This window comes from Procambarus clarkii, chromosome 9, assembly GCF_040958095.1.
Source record: "Procambarus clarkii isolate CNS0578487 chromosome 9, FALCON_Pclarkii_2.0, whole genome shotgun sequence".
Taxonomy (NCBI): Eukaryota; Metazoa; Arthropoda; class Malacostraca; order Decapoda; family Cambaridae; genus Procambarus; species Procambarus clarkii.
The window spans coordinates 16816666-16833962 of record NC_091158.1 but is presented as its reverse complement, the minus strand read 5'-3'; the positions used below and the strand labels follow the sequence as shown (position 1 = coordinate 16833962).

At 43.3% G+C, this 17297-nt stretch overlaps 1 protein-coding gene across 1 annotated transcript in view; it reads left to right on the top strand.

Moving 5' to 3' along the window:
* LOC123766198 (mucin-17) overlaps window positions 1–17297 on the top strand; it is a 127422-nt gene that overhangs the window by 21611 nt on the left and 88514 nt on the right. Inside the window, 1 exon segment of the mRNA XM_069321188.1 lies at window positions 8988–9113. Within this exon segment, the coding sequence (XP_069177289.1) occupies window positions 8988–9113 (126 nt within the window).

Genomic DNA, 17297 nt, shown 5'->3' with positions numbered 1-17297 from the left:
TCATGCTGTTATTTAACGTCACTCAAATATGCTGACCGGAATCTTGCAATTCACGGGCTTGGCATAACGTGAGTGGCGCGAATCGCATGCTCTCACGCGAGGTATGGAGATGTCGTAACGCGAAATGCGCGAAGGTGTTCATTTGGCGAGATCTATACGAGACAGTTACGAGAGATGCGTTGTAGGTGATACTTTAGAGATTACGCGGATGATTGCGTAGAGAGATGTTTAGTTTTTATTTTAAGGGAATGTTTATATGTGCCATGTTTCAAGATGTAGTGGGAAATGTGTTTTTGAAGAAAAATATTTGGATTTGTGTGTTTTTGTGTTCGTATTTATGCATGTGTGTGTGTGTGTGTGTGTGTGTGTGTACTCACCTAATTGTGCTTGCGGGGGTTGATCTCTGGCTCTTTGGTCCCGCCACTCAACTCTCAATCAACAGGTGTACAGGTTCCTGAGCCTACTGGGCTCTATCATATCTACACTTGAAACTGTGTATGGAGTCAGCCTCCACCACATCACTTCCTAATGCATTCCATTTGTCAACCACTCTGACACTAAAAAAGTTCTTTCTAATATCTCTGTGGCTCATTTGGGCACACAGTTTCCACCTGTGTCCCCTAGTGTGTGTGTGTGTGTGTTGTGTGTGTGTGTGTGTGTGTGTGTGTGTGTGTGTGTGTGTGTGTGTGTGTGTGTGTGTGTGTGTGTGTGTGTGTGTGTGTGTGTGTGTGTGTGGTATTGGGGTCTCGCCATTAAACTAACTGTATATCTTTTCAACCTTATAAGTACACTATTCAACCTCAAAACACTGCGCTTCACCCTGCTTCCTGTTGCATTGTTTGACCCAGTCACTGGCGTCAACTGAATCACCACTACTGCTTACACCACGTCCACCACAACAACCACCACCACCACCATTGCTATCACCACTTGCACCACCACTTCTACCATCACCGTCGTCACTATCCACTACTATTTCCACCACGGTTATTACCATAGCCCTTTCTTCGACTACCATTAGCACCACTACTATTACCATTACCCTAACTACCGCAACCCCTCCACTACTACTACCTGTATCGTCATAAATAGTCTTTAAACCCCCACTTGAACCATCTCTTCCACTCCTCCTCCTACCATCCCCGTCCCAGGAACCAAAGCCACTCCCCCTTCCTTTCAAGGTGACAAGGAGGGCAAGACATATGGTATCGTCGGTACGCCCCCTCGCCCACGCCCGTTTGGTCCTGGTGGCCGTGCCTGTGTTGTTGTCTTTGCATGGTATGCGGACACGCACTCCCACACGCCAGCACACCCCCACCCACCTCTACCCCCTTCTCCAAACACAACACATGCCAACGATGAAATTCCCACACACACACATACACTCACACACACACACGTCAGTTGCAATTATCACGAGTTTCCATCGATGCTACTGTCGTACGTCAAACGTTTTTATGAACAGAAAAAAGGGTATTTTATATAACAAATTTAATTCATTACACACACTATACAGACCCTCGAGGAAGGAATTAAAAAATTAGACGTGGACACAACGCGAAAACTTTCAGTGAAGGAATTCGTCTCAGTGCTGGAGGCGCCAGTCTTGAAAAAGCAACAGTGAGTCAGCTGATCATGTAAATAAACACAGCGGCAGGTGCCCTACACCTGTCAAAATATACCGCAACTGGCAGATGTCGGGGTACAACGGGTAGAGGTTGTGAAGCAGGGGGTATACACATGTGAAATATGTGATTTATAATGTCACCTGCCAGACTCGTATCTACCGAAACAAGTGACGTTCGTGCGCCATGGCAAAATACGTGATCGAGATATCCGTAAAATGGTTGCAGCGAGAGTACATGTATAGGAAAAAACCTGCCAACGATGTGAAATGAACATGAAAAAACTTTAAATGAAGTCACGAAATAACTTTCACACGTTCGAGATCAGACGACAAGAGACTCGACGACCAGGGGACCCCACGACCAGGGGGACCCCGACGACCAGGGGAACCCCGACGACAAGGGGGACCCCGACGACCAGGGGGACTCCGACGACCAGGGGACCCGACGACCAGGGGAACCCCGACGACCAGGGAGGCCCGACGACCAGGGGGACCCGACGACCAGGTGGACCCCGACGACCAGGGAGACCCCGACGACCAGGGAGACCCCGACGACCAGGGAACCCGGACGACCATGGGACCCCGATGACCAGATACCCGACGACTAGAGACTGGTGAAAGGAATCCCTGCCACACACGATTTTGTTTAACAAAACACCGAGAAAATCAGAATAGCACCACGAGGAAGATTCGAACCGGCACACCAGTTACTCCCAAACACACACACACACCTTAGACCACTTCACCACGATATGGTTAAACACAATGCAACCTGGGATTCACCTGAATCCTCTAGGGGGACCTGAGGCTTCCACTGAAGCTGTGCATACCAAAACACTGTCACATATATCCCCCCCTTGATACAGACAGATCACGAGGTACGAATACAAGAAAAGAAGCGTGAATCTGCCATGATAACTGTGTCTTTACCTCAATGACCAAGAACCGTGGCATTTAAAGTGGTGTCTTGAGGGGGGTTGCCTGGTTATGGGGATGGAAGACAGTGCTAAGCCACACCGCGTGTCTTCCTCCCGGTGTTGCGGTGGCTGACGATGTCTGGGTGAGAGAGTGCTATACCACACCCTTGTATTCCTAGGGTGGGGGGTGAAGGTAGTAACTACACCAAGCGTTGTTCACCCTGGCAGTGAAACTGATCTCTGGGGGCTTCCACGAGGCTGAGGTCAGCCTAAATAGTCTGAGTGGTCACGTGTGTGTGTGTGTGTGTGTGTGTGTGTGTGTGTGTGTGTGTGTGTGTGTGTGTGTGTGTGTATGTGTGTGTGTGTGTGTGTTATTAATAATATTAATTATTATTATTATTATTATTATTTACTTTTATTGCTGTTGTTAGTAATTGTGATCAACTATTGTTCACTATTAATTCTTGCTTTCTCCCTTGTCAGTTTTAATCTCTCCATCCCTCCTATCTTCTTTACGTCCTGTCTCCCTCCTCCTATCCTTTATTATTTTCTCTCTCTTTATCTTCATCTCATTCCTCAATCCTCCGTCTTACCCTCCCTTACACTCTTCCTCCGCGCCTCCCCCTTCCCCCATCTTTCCTCTCTCCACTCCTCATTCCCCTCCATCTTCCTCATCAATTACGTTTAACTCACATTTATCATCATTCTTTATTTGGTGGTATTTATTGTGTATACGTTGGTCTCCCTTTATTTGGTACCCTCTTAATTAACCTTTATTTTGTTCTCCATTCTCTGTTTTGGTCCATTTCTTTCCATATTTATCAGGTTTTCATCTTCTTACGTGTTCTAGTTTTGTTCTCCTACCCACTCTTCTTCTCCTCTTGTACTGTCGCCTCTGTTCTTTATTTCTCTTTCTTCCTCGTATATTCTTGTAAGTCTTCTTTTTCTTCTTCTTTTGCTTGAGTTTCATTGGTTTATTTTCATTTTGGGGAGTTATTGTTTCGTGTTCCTGTTTCTGTTTCTCCTCTGCATCTGCTAGAATTTACCAATTTTTATTTTTATTTCCATTATTCCTTATCTCTCTTGGTTTGTGGTCAAGCTACGTTTCATTTTCTCTTTTTTCCTGCAAAAGCTGTTCTCTTTTTTTTATTGGTTTATTATTTCATTTTGTGTTCCACTTCCTTAATTTAGTTTTTTTTCCTTATTTCTCCTTCATCCATTATTCTTTCAAGTCTTGTTTTCTTTGCATCCATTACTCCAATTGTCACCTTGTTTTGTTTTCTCTTAACACTTTCCACCTTTTCACCTTTCCTCTTTCTCTTCTTCCTTTCCTCCTCTTCCATTCCTTCCATCTCCTCTAACAGCTCTTACTTAACACGTTCTTTGTCAATACCGCAGCATCCTCCGGATTTTTTTTTACACTTCCGGATATCATCTCGCTGACAAGAGATGCTGGGAGGTGGTGAGGGGACCGTGGGGGGGGGGATAGAGGGCGAGGTGAATGATAGAGAGTGAGGGGGGAAAAGAGGGGGAGTGAGGGGAGGGGAAAAAGAGGAGAGGAGGATAGAAAGAGAAAGGGGGGGGGGGGGAAAGAGAAGGGGAGTCACAAGTTCGACGGGTGTTTAGCTACACCTGTAGTTAAACCAACCACTTGAGCTGGAAGGTAGACTGACGGTCTTGCTTCATGCAGGTCGACGTTCAATCCCCGACCGTCCGGCCGAAAGGAGTTAATGGGGGATCGCCCCTTACTTAACCCCTTTCCCCTGATACTTCCCACTTCCTCTCCTCCCCTCCCTAACTCCTAATTATCTCTCTTGGTTCCAATAACCAAGTTTCGCCTCAATGACAAATTAAATTTTTAATCGCTAACAGTACAAGTATGTTTTACTTTGTCTGTGCCTTTGAATCTCTGTGTCTCTATGTGAGTCTTCCTAGTGTCTATGTGTCAGTCTTCCTAGTGTCTGTGTGTCAGTCTGTGTGTCAGGGTGTAGATTCACGTATGCCTGGGCAATTCAACAAGACAGTAAGGCACACAGAGTTATCTAGAGAAACGACGTGGTAACGGGTCTGCTGATTGGGCCCTCACGACGGTGATAAACAGGGACCTGTTTGTGAGGGAATTTGGTAATGGGGGCCCTGAGAGAGAGAGAGAGAGAGAGAGAGAGAGAGAGAGAGAGAGAGAGAGAGAGAGAGAGAGAGAGAGAGAGAGAGAGAGAGAGAGAGAGAGAGACTGGAAGGAGAAGGTAGAAAGGTACATTACAGAAAACATCACACATGGTTTAACACACACGCACTGCCCTTAACATTATAGTATAGCGATGATGACGATGTGTATGACAATGATGATGATGTTGATGATGTTTATGATGACGATGACGATACTAATGAAGCGCACAGTGGCAGAGGGTGACCATAGCTCACTCTCTGTAAGCCAGGCTAGGAGAAAGGGGGATGGGGGGTGGAAGAGAGACATGACCTGATTAAGGATGGCATATCTAGGGTTGCCAAGGTGAGCCAGATATGCAACCCCGGCTGACCACACCCTGCCTCAGCCACCTTCACCGTCACTATCACCGTCACCAGCATCAAAACCTCCAGAGTCACCACCATCACCACCGTCACCACCACCATTACTTATTTCCTATTTCCCCTGTCTCTTTTGTTCCTCTCCCTCCTCTCTTTTCCACTTGTTTTATCCCTCTTCTGCTTCCCTTTTTTATGTCATATCTTTTCCATCATCTTTACCCTAATCAGACAGGTTTTTGATCTCCCTAGTTCACCTCTGATAATCAGATCCCCAATTCTGCCTCTCTAGTGACCTTTCCTTGAAACTCAGACTACTGTCACCTACTCTGACGATTATCCTTATCTGCCACTCAGACCAACCCTATCTCCCGCTCAGACCAACCCCTATCTGCCACTCAGATCAGCATTCAGCATCCATAACAAAGAACAAGACCAAATGCGACATGCCCCTCCCTAATTAGCATAGATCTCAAGCATCTACCGTCTTTAAGAACTCAAGGTGAGCCATTTTTAAGGAGGAGAGGAAATCGTTGCCATGTTTGTCACTCCGCTAAAAAACGTAACTGATTTACCTGACCAGAAACGCACGAATCCTAACCTAACGAGGCGGATGCATGGTTAACGTCAATATTGCGGTGCTTTATTTTTTTTTACTAATACGTCGCATTTTGAGCGGACTGGTAAATTGGACGGTGAAAGCGATTCCTTAGTAAGTTAAGCCGAGATAAAGATGTTAGATTTGTCTCCCATCTTAATTTATTTTATTCTTCCTCTTGTTAATAGTAAAACCCATCGCCATCATTATTAATAATAATAATAATATTAGTAATAGTAGGTGTTACCTACCAGGTAACACCCTGTTACCTAGCAGTAAATAGGTACCTGGGTGTTAGTCAGCTGTCACGGGCTGCTTCCTGGGGGTGGAGGCCTGGTCGAGGACCGGGCCGCGGGGACACTAAAAGCCCCGAAATCATCTCAAGATAACCTCAAGAAGATAACCTTGTAGTTGCAAAAGCTCGTAACAGAAATATTAAGGATGTCATTAATTAGTAGTAAGCGGGGCCGGTGCTGCTCCGGACGACAGGTGAGACTCCAGGTGAGAGTCTCAGAAGGAACAACAATTAAGTGGTTAATCTTGACTATTTTGTAGCAGTTCATTCATATTCTGCGGTTGACGTCCGTCCTGAGGCCCACATCTTCTCTTACTGGCCGCCTATAATGTAACTTCTTAAGAATTATCTGCGTCTACATAATGATATATACTAAAGTATTCCGCTACTGTTAATGTATAATAAATGAGTGAAGTCTATAAGATTTTTTTTTGTTATGGAGAAATGTAATTTATTCGGAAAGGAAAAAGAATAACTAGGGGAGGTAATTGAGCACTTGGCACCTGCTGAGTTTAAAGTCCCAGTAACCTTTAATGTCTGGATGCCAGATTTCGCTGGATAACTTGTTTCATCTTAATTTTCCACCAACTTTAGTACTCTAGTTATTATTATTTGTTTAGCTACTGACGCATTAAGCAGCATCAATCACACACACACACACACAGCGTAGCTACTTGAGTTGTAAGCGTTTTTGTTTTATGTGGAGGACCAGGTCAATTCAATTCCTGGTTGATAGTTTAGCAAAGTGCCACAGATGGCGTTTTGTGAGTGTTGTCTTGACCTCTTTATTTCACCAAACATCTACGTTAAAACTCTCTCTCTTGTGATGCTGCTTGAATGTGTCTATGGCTGCTGCTGCTTGAGTGTATGTGTGTGTATCTGTATGCGTATGTCTGCTGCTGCTTGAATGAGTGTGCATGTGTGTGTGGGTCTGCTGCTTGAGTGTGTGTGTGTGTGTGTGTGGGTCTGCTGCTTGAGTGTGAGTGTGTGTGTGGGGGGGGGGGCCTGCTACTTGAGAGTGTGTGCTGCTTCATATGACATGTGACCTTCAGGAAGCTAAGGGGAGGAAATGATGAGGGGATTCTCGCCCAGCACGAGTGTGGTGATGGGGTTAGCTTTCTCCGGATATTGGGCATCATATATACCCCCCAGCCCTTCCCTGCTTCTCCCTCCCTTCCCTGCCCACACCTTCCCCCTCAGTCAACAACTTTATTCCCTCCCTTTTCATCCCTAATCATAACATTCTCGTCTTTTGAACCCCTCCCCCTTCCCCAACAACTTCTGCTACCTCTGCACAACCTTCCCACAACTTTTCCACAACTTCTTTCACCTCTGTACAACCTTCCCACAACTTCCACTTCTGTACAACCTTCCCACAACTTCTGGACTTTTCGACAACTTGTCTATAACTCTTTTTTTATTACTGGATTGCCATACACACAACCTTCCTGCTCTGGAACTCTTCATACACTGTGTTTATATCTCTCTTGTCTGCATATCTCTCCTCGCTGCATCTCTCCCCCCAGTTCTCCTTCCTCTTTCTTCTCGTCTCCCATCCGGCATCACGCGCCACAATTATATCTGGTCAAGGCAACAAAGTGCCGGGCAGCGTGTGCCAGATATCATCCTGAATGGATGATTTTTATTATCCATACTGAATGGATGATAAAAATCGCAGTTTGTTGATGTAACGCTTTAAAATTTCAAGCCCTACAATACCATTTTGAGCCCTCCTCCCCACTCCTTCACAGTCAAGTGCTGTTGTAACATCTTGTGCACGTTCAGAGCACTTGGATTGCTCGGTGTGGCCACGAATTTGCTTCTTACGAGGTTGTAGATTGATCCCCCAATGGTCCAAGATGTTTGGGCACAGTTTCTTCACTCCCATCCTTAAATCCCAGCTCCTTGTCTTCATATCCCAGCACCTGGTCTTCCTATCCCAGCACCTGGTCTTCATATCCCAGCTCCTTGTAATCATATCTCAGCTCCTATAGTTTGCATTTCACCCGCTCTTTGTTCTCATGTCTCTTCCTAGAGCTATATAGTCATACTGGCATAATGCTTCTACTGGATAATTTACCTATCGCGTCCATTATGGCAAAGTTGAGTCTGATTAAGAGCTAATAACAAGACACCGGATGATGCTGAAAGAGGGTTCTTATAGTTTTGTACACCATCTTGCAAGAATATGTGTTTAATATATATATTTTATTAACCACTTTTTTCTATGAACTTATATCTACTTTTAGAAATGCTGTTAATAACAGCAACACACACACACACACACACACACACACACACACACACACACACACACACACACACACACACACACATTTCATAATCCGAGACAAATCACATATTACATCTCTGAATTCTTTATCAAACTATATAAATTTGGAGGACACTGTAAGCGTTAGTTCTACCAGGAAAATAGGAGCGAATATGAAGCAACACATACATCTCTACCTGAATTCTTGAGTGACCATGCTTAGAATTAGATCTGGACGCCTTAGAAGCTTGGCTGACTGGTCCGTGAAGGATGACTGCATTCTTGAGTCACTACGGTTCCATGATATATATATATATATATATATATATATATATATATATATATATATATATATATATATATATATATATATATATATATATATATTTTTTTTTTTTTTTGGGGGGGGAGGGGGTGGAGGGGAGGCTGGCGCGGGGAGCAAATTAAGCCAATTCGGCTTTATTCAAATATTTTTGGATCAAAATGTTGTTATATATATTTTTTCCCCTGATGTATTATGCCCATATGTACTTTTTTCCTAAAGGAAAGTAGTTAGTTTATATAATGTACATGCTAATTCATCAGAATTTTTTTAAGGTAAACAGGACGATACTTTGAAATTGTATAACATTTAACCTTTATTACATTATATGTTTCTAAATATTCAATTCATCTCGTCTTATTTACCATATGATTTAGAATTTTTAGATAATTTTGACATCATTTCTAAATCAACTCTCACTTCTCCCCCACAGAGGAGAACACGGAGTGGGGGTGTGACTTGTCAACAGAACAGCCTTGTCGCTCCAACGCGTCTCAATGCGTGCCTCTCTCCCGCGTTGGCGACGGCATCATCGACTGCCCAGACGGCTCAGATGAAGGTACGAGTTATTAGTTTGTCTTGGCCAATCACGGATGACAGAAGAGAGAAGTAGTGAAAGGAGGTATAATGTGGGAAGGGGGGAGAGGGGAGAGATGGGATGGGAGAAGAGGGAAAAGGAGGTGAAGGGAAGGAAGTGGCGGAGAAAAATTGAAAAGAAGGTAAGTGAGGATAAATGAGAAGAGAATTCAAATCAAGAGAATGAAAAGGAATGCAGGTGATGGAAAGGGTTTAAATGGAAAGGGAATTCAAATCAAGAGAAGGAAAAGGAATGTAGGTGATGGAAAGGGTTTAAATGGAAAGGGAGCTGAAGAAAAGGAACGTGAAAGGTAAGACATCGAAGAGGCAGTAAGGAGAGACGGGCATCAGATTTTAAAACCTGCTGCCACACACCATGACCACAAGAACCCAACTATGACAACCACAACCTAGCAACTACACCAATAACAACCACCAGACAACCTCTGATTGTCCTGGATGAGTAAACACCGTTTAGATGTCCGCCTTCCCCCATACACACTCATATATATGGAACACAGCAACGTTTAAAGTGAGGAACAGATGAATGAGGGGACATCATGAACAACAGAACGAGGGGACATGACGAGAAAGAACAGAGTGAGGGGACACGAGTCACAGAGACGTCAGGAAGAACTTTCCCCCAGCGCAAGAATAATAAATGTAACTCATTAAGGAGCTGTGAAAGCTAACTCTACTCAGTTTTGAATGTATATATGTTAAGAAATACAAGGGCACACGTTTCATTCCCATGAAGGATAGATAGGTCGACCATGCGAGGCCGTGTAAGCGAGTACACACACACACACACACACACACACACACACACACACACACACACACACACACACACACACACACACACCTAGTGGGGAAGTTGAGTTTCAGGTCTTCGGAAACGCACTCAACATTCAGTCAACTGGTGTACCAGTTCCCGAGGCTACTGGTCTGTCATATCTACATTTGAGGTTGTGTATGGAGTCTGCCTCAGATATTATACTTTTCACTGTATTCTCTTTCCTCGCGACTCTTACACTACAAGAGTTGTGTCTGCTGTACCCGTGGCTAATGCTATTGTCTCTCACTCTGTAATCTTACATGTTCCTCTTCTTTTTTTTTTTCTTACTCTCCCTATTCTTCCTCTCCCTTTTCTTTCTCCTCGTGTTTTCTGAGAACTGTTTCACAAAGGAAAGTTTGTGATCCTTTACCTTGTGAACTCATCATTGAACACCGCGCTATTAAATAACCATTTTGCTTAAGTCATATATTATAATTAGAGAGAGAGAGAGAGAGAGAGAGAGAGAGAGAGAGAGAGAGAGAGAGAGAGAGAGAGAGAGAGAGAGAGAGAGAGAGAGAGAGAGAGAATTCGGGAAGCCGAAGTCATATAAAAACTTCCTGTGACCTTAGAGTACCTCCCAAGAGAGGATATCCTTGTAACACATATATATCCTGGTGACTGGAATACAAAGAGTAGTGGAGGCTGTCTAAATCTAATTTATGCAAGTTCTTTTTATCTTGGAACCATACTAAAACTTATAGAATTAGAAGAAAAACACAGCAACAATAACAGTTGTGTTAGTTTAAGAATTTTACGAGCTTATTTTGCGACGCCAAAATCGAAATCTTCTATAATCTGTCACGTTGATCCGTCTCAGCTCACGAACGCCCGTGAGTCGCCCACAACGTAACAGAAAAAAATAAAACCGCTGGGGAAATGCTATTCAACTGTGACTCTCCGGTGCTGACGACGACCCGGAGAATAACATTAAAATCTTTTCTTCAGGACCACAACCAAAGGTTTCTGAGTGAAAGAAAATTATCACCTGTCTCTTGTTTCCCCATGGGATGCTGCGCCGAGCGAAGCTGTTTTGTTTCTCACGCACAGCGATGCTGTTTTGTTTCATGCCCAACGATGCTGCTCCTTTCTCACGTCTAGAGATATTTTCTGTCATACATCCAACGAAGTTATTTGGTTTCTGACGTCAGTTCCAAGATAATCTTAAAGAATTATTTTTTATTTGTTTACCTTATGCGAGCAGTAATTTTTTTGTCCAACTGTCTAGAAAGTTTACTTAGTGTGTGACTCGTCAAGAAGCAAGGAGCGTAGGGAAGGAGTATCTGCACTCTCTCTCTCTCTCTCTCTCTCTCTCTCTCTCTCTCTCTCTCTCTCTCTCTCTCTCTCTCTCTCTCTCTCTCTCTCATCTCTCTCTTCTCTCTCTTCTCTCTTTCTCTCTAATAAAATGATTTCTTTGGTCGCAATTTCATTGAGGCATATTAAAGGAATACACTTTTTATCTTTCTTTTGACATTATGTAAACTCTGCTCTCTTATTCTAAGTTTTAATGTATATTTAAAAGATGTTAATTTACAAGTTGTTGGAGTTGTTTGTACTATGTCGTGTCACAGTAACTATCCTCGTCTCCAAGTAATAATTTATTATTCATGGTTGATGGGTTACCTTGTCTTTTTTGGCTTTGTGTGTGTGTGTGTGTGTGTGTGTGTGTGTGTGTGTGTGTGTGTGTGTGTGTGTGTGTGTGTGTGTGTGTGTGTGTGTGTGTGTATGTATACAAAGACATTTCCATATAATATTATCACAACGCTCAAATTAGTAACGGGAATCGACAAAATTGACTAAAGAACGATCCTTAAGACCTGGAACTTCAAGAACAAGAGGTCGTAGAGTTAAACTAAGTAAACAAAGCTGTCGAAAAATATATTAGAAAATTCACTTTTGCAAACACTGGTAGACGGTTGGAACAAGTTAAGTGAGGTGGTGGAGGCCAAACCTGTCAGTAGTTTCAAAGCGTTATACGACAAAGAGTACTGGGAAGACGGGATACCACAAGCATAGCTCTCATATTGTAACTACACTTAGGTAATTACACACACACACACACACACACACACATACACACACACACACACACACACACACACACACACACACACACACACACACACACACACACACACTAAGCCATTCCCTTTCAAGATTTATCAAACATTTCTCTTATTTCCTCTCCAACCGGTTCACTGACTGCGGTGACACTTGTAATTTCTTCAACAGGAAACCTTTTTCGATGCAAACAGGACGACGTGAGAGTGACAGAAAGTAAATATAGCGAAAGGGGGGGGGGGTTCCGGGTGGTTCTCGATACGCGGTTCATTTATTTTGGGTCCAAAACTTATTGAAGTTGTGAGGTTCATCGTTTGAAGGAAATTTGGGCAATGTTGTATTTTTTTTTGTGGCCTAAGTTGAACTGTGAGCATGTTAGAGTAACTGGGTTTCATGTGCTGGTTTAATTATAACTATATTTTGTTGTTCATAATGATCTAGTTGTTTAGGTGATAAATGTCCTTCCTTGAAAAGGAAGAGTTTTAAGGAGGGTGTGGTGGTGATGGTGGTGGTGGGGGTTGTTGTGGGAGTGGTGGTGGTGGTGGGTGTGGCTCGTGGTTGTCGCACCAGGGTCAAATATATATTTTTAACAAAATAATTTACACGATGATCGCGCTCTCATATCTGCACTCAGATCGATTCAATATTTTCTGCCACTGACAATAATATAGTTATATATCTTGTTGTTGTGACTTGTTCCTCTGAGGTTTCGATCCATATTGTGTTCCATAGCTGCCTTGCCACATGGTTTGGTAGTGGGATAGGCCCTTGTTGTTGCATATCATCTTAAAGCTTCCTGACGATACTATAAAGGGCTGAACGGTTAGAGCCTGCAACAGGAAGCAACTTAGCGCCACCTCCTCCGATGTTGCAACTCCTGGCGGCGTCGGCGGAGGTGGTGATGGTGGTTCCCAACACGATGTTCATGCGTCTCTAGCTGGTTCTTGCGCCACTTGTGTTGACGGGAGTGAAAGCAGTCTCGAGTAGCCAGTGCTGCTCGAGTCAGAACCCGATCTTGGGGCTCCCGGAGAGGAAAGTCTGGATGGAAATTTGCTAAGAAGCTTTATGTTGGATTTATATGTTTTTTCGGTTCTAGGATTTGTCCCGGGATATCTGGTATCTATGCGGTGGTAACTGGGATTTGTAATTGATCTTTTATCATTTTTGTAACTAGTGTATTCATTCGCATCTGTTCTATTCATATCTTGGCATCAGGGAATCAACTATTCATATTTTGGCATCAGAGAATCAACTATTCATATCTTGGCATCAGGGAATCAACTATCACTTTTGTGAGGAATCTATTTTTGCCACATCGTCTAGACTTCAAAGATTACCTTGGAATTAGGAAGTCTAATTTCATATGAAGATGCTTTACAAATAACGATAAGGGATGTCAGTGTGTGAATAACACTGGCTCTTGTGTCTGGAACTGAGAATGTCTTGAGCAACATGACTCTTCCTAATACTTAGAGACTTGCTAAGACACGAAGGAATAATTAATAAACCAATAAAACGTTGTATCGATAAATGATAAAAAACAAAATGATAAAATCACTGGACAATAACAACTTTTGAAGGCTCGTTACGACTATTTTCAGACGCAGATGTTTGTTTCTCGATTCTTGTAGCTGGGATAGTCAGAGTTAACTGCTCGTAGCGGCAACAGCTTCAAGGGGTCCCTTAGCATCGCTGCTCTGGTGGTCGTCTTGCGGGAGAGGTCGCTGTAGTCAGGGGGGGTCAAGGCTGCCATACTTACCATCACACTTTTTGAGCTTAATCTCAAGTAAGATTTCGTGAGCAGGTGTCAAGTGTCACGAGATAATGTGACAGGTGTCAAAAAGTCAAGTGTCAAGTGTCAAACCTCTATCTGCTAGTGGTAAGTAGGTGTCTTGGTAAGGAGATGGAGGAAAATTTTTTGCTCCATTAGAGGGAATTCCATCTTAATTTGAAACCAGCATTTGTAACTTTTATTTAGTTACAAAAGAATAAAATTTTCCTGATTTGGTTTGGGTTGTCTGTACACAGCTTCAAACTATACTGACTCGTTATCAAAACAAGTTTCAAAATATACAAAAATCACAGACTTCTATATATCCTACTGTTGTATCTTAGTTACAGTGTAATCGTGTACACCATACCATCACCATCTTTCATATGTAGATGATCTTCATTAAGGACTATGAAGCCAGGTATGGATAATTTAGACAATACACCATCACCATTACCCATGTTTCTGTTACAGCTAGTTACAGCTAGTTTCTGTTATTCGCGTCCTCAGAATCTGCGTATATTATTTCATTTAGTTTTAGAATATCTTGTTACAGTGTTTGGTAAAGAAACCCGACGTATTTGGTGTTGATAGAATATATTTTAGTAATACAGTTTTACTACCTGTCGAGAGAGAGAGAGAGAGAGACAGAGAGAGAGAGAGAGAGAGAGAGAGAGAGAGAGAGAGAGAGAGAGAGAGAGAGAGAGAGAGAGAGAGAGAGAGAGAGAGAGAGAGAGAGAGAGAGAGACAGACAGAGAAAGTACAATGACAGGTCAGCATTGACAATAAGATATAAGACAGAGTTAAAATATACCGGACACTAGCTCACCTAAAACATATATATCGCTAAAACTCACATCGCAGACTATTTCATATTTCTTGAACGCTGAGAAAATCACTTCTTCATAGGTGCTATTTGACTGACCTCTCTGGCAACATGGTTGGCCTTTTAGGAATCTAGGAGACTTGCATAAGGTCGGGGTTGAGGAGCACCTCTGTCAGCGGTTACTGGCCTTCTGTCTGTCTGTCTGTCTGTCTGTCTGTCTGTCTGTCTGTCTGTCTGTCTGCCTGTCTGTCTTTTTATATGTCAATATATATTTGTCTGCTTATATGACAGTCTGGGTGCAATCTTTCTGACATCTAGGATATCTGATTAGCTGTTTGTATCTGTCTCTCTCGCACTGTATCCCTCCCTCCTCTCTCTCTCTCTCTCTCTCTCTTTTTCTCTCTCTCTCTCTTGGTTTTCCTCTAGTACTTTCCTTCTTCCTGTTCTTCATGCGTCTGCGTGGTGACAGATCTGATGAATAAGGTTAACAGGCTAGCTAGAGCTGACCTCGCCCTAGCTGGACTGACTCTCTGTCTCTTCCTGTGTGTGTGTGAGTGTGTGTGTGTGTGTGTGTGTGTGTGTGTGTGTGTGTGTGTGTGTGTGTGTGTGTGTGTGTGTGTGTGTGTGCACGCGCGTGCGTGTGTGTGTCAAAAGGTGAGTCAGGCTAACACCAGCCCCCAGTACCAGTTTAACTTTCACCCAGTACTGTTACCCCAGCCGCCCGGTACGGTCACTCATGCCACTCAAGTCCTGCATCAGGAACTGTTAGTTACCCTGACCACCCAGTCCACCCCCAAGAACAGGTACCCCCCCACTCCCCCTAACACCCACCCCAGTCAATTGAACGGTATAGTCTACCTCATGTGTTGGTTAGCTGCAGGTGTGACCGTCCCTCAGGGTAACACACTGGAGTGACCCTTAGAGTAACACACTGGAGTGGCCGACCCTTCGACTTATACGCTTAGTAAATATTACATATAGTAAATTACTTATACACAGAGTAATGCCTTACTCTGCGTCTCCAGATCATTCTCTTGACGGTTAATTTATCCATTGCAATAATTGCTCTAAAGAGTTGTTAAGAACTGTAGTTACCTACACAGAATGATAGTTTATTTCAAGAAAAAATTAGGGTCATTAAATGGTTGCTTAAAGCAAGCCCATTTAGTCCTAGTTTAATGATTCAATCTTATGCTGCGGGAAGACAGTATCCTGATATGAATTATTATTTCTAAGCAGTCGGTAGGTGTTATGTGAACAATTAAGTCACTATTGGTATTCACTCACTGAGTGCCTTCAACACCTCCTCCACTGTGTACAAAAAGAGTGCCTCGAACGCCACTGAGAGTGCCACTGAGTGCCTCGAACGCTACCACCTATAAACCTCACATATCATACTCAGTTCCATAATCATCGACACACCCTACACATTAAAACACGTGTTCCGCTCGCTCAGTTAACTCTGCAGGAACAGACGCAGAGGGAACTCTCTGTGAGAGTCACAGAGTTACAGAGAGAGAGACAGAGTTAGTCTATATGTTAGTGGGTCCGGGTATACATAGAGCATGCTGGGACAACAAACAAAAATATTCCCAAACGCCCAACAAAAAGTTCCAAAACTGGGAAAAAAAAAAAAAAATCCAAAACAGCCAACAAAAAAAATAATTCCAAAACGCCTAACAAAAAAATTCTAAAACTACTAACACACAAATCCAAAAACTGCAAAAAATAATCCAAAAACTGCCAACAAAAACAAATATCTAAAAACGGCCCCCCCCCCAAAAAAAAAATCCACCCTCTACCCCTATGATGTCCCATCCTTAGCCCCCCCTAGACCCCCCTCCCCCCTCCCCCGCCCCCATCATCCTCACAGCACACAGACGCCCCCTACTCCTCCCCTCACCCCCCCCTCCCCACCAGCACTGAACCAAGAAATACCGCGTAAAGGTGAAAGTGAACCAAGATATGAAAAAACCTAAGATAAAGAGATGCATGGAAGTGAGATTAAAGGGAAGAGAAATAGAGAAGAGATTTATAAAGAAACGGATAGATGGGGGGGGGGGGAGGGGGAGGATGAAAGAAAAATGGATATAAGTCTATGGAATAGAAAACAAAAAAGCCAGGAAATATTACGTGGGTAAAACGATAAGGAACAGGAAAGGAAGAGGAGACAGCAAGGCAGTGAGAGGTAAGACAAGAAAAGGCAACTAGACAGAAGGCAAGAAAGGAGAAGATGAACTATAAGATATGGCGAAATTTAGGACATGGAGGAAGAGATAAGATAATGGGGGGAAAGGAGATGAAGGGGGTGAAAGAAAAACCAAGATGGGAAGCTGCAGAGGGACACGAGAAGTCAATAAGAGGTGAGGCAAAGAGTGAGGGGAAGAATGAGAGGGAGAGAGTGAGGGGAAGAATGAGAGGGAGAGAGTGAGGGAAAGAATGAGAGGGAGAGAGTGAGGGGGAGTGCATAAGGGTTAGCTAGTGAGGGGATAGCGATTGAGGGAAGAGTGAATGAAGGGGATTGAGTGAGTGAGAAAAAGAGATGAGAAAGTTAGAAGAACGAGAGAATAGAGTGAGAGGTCAATAATAAGGAATAAGAGTAAGGAAACAAAAAGAAAGGCCGAAGTGAGGAAATTAAAAGAAATAAGACACTACAGAAAATTGTGAATGTTGT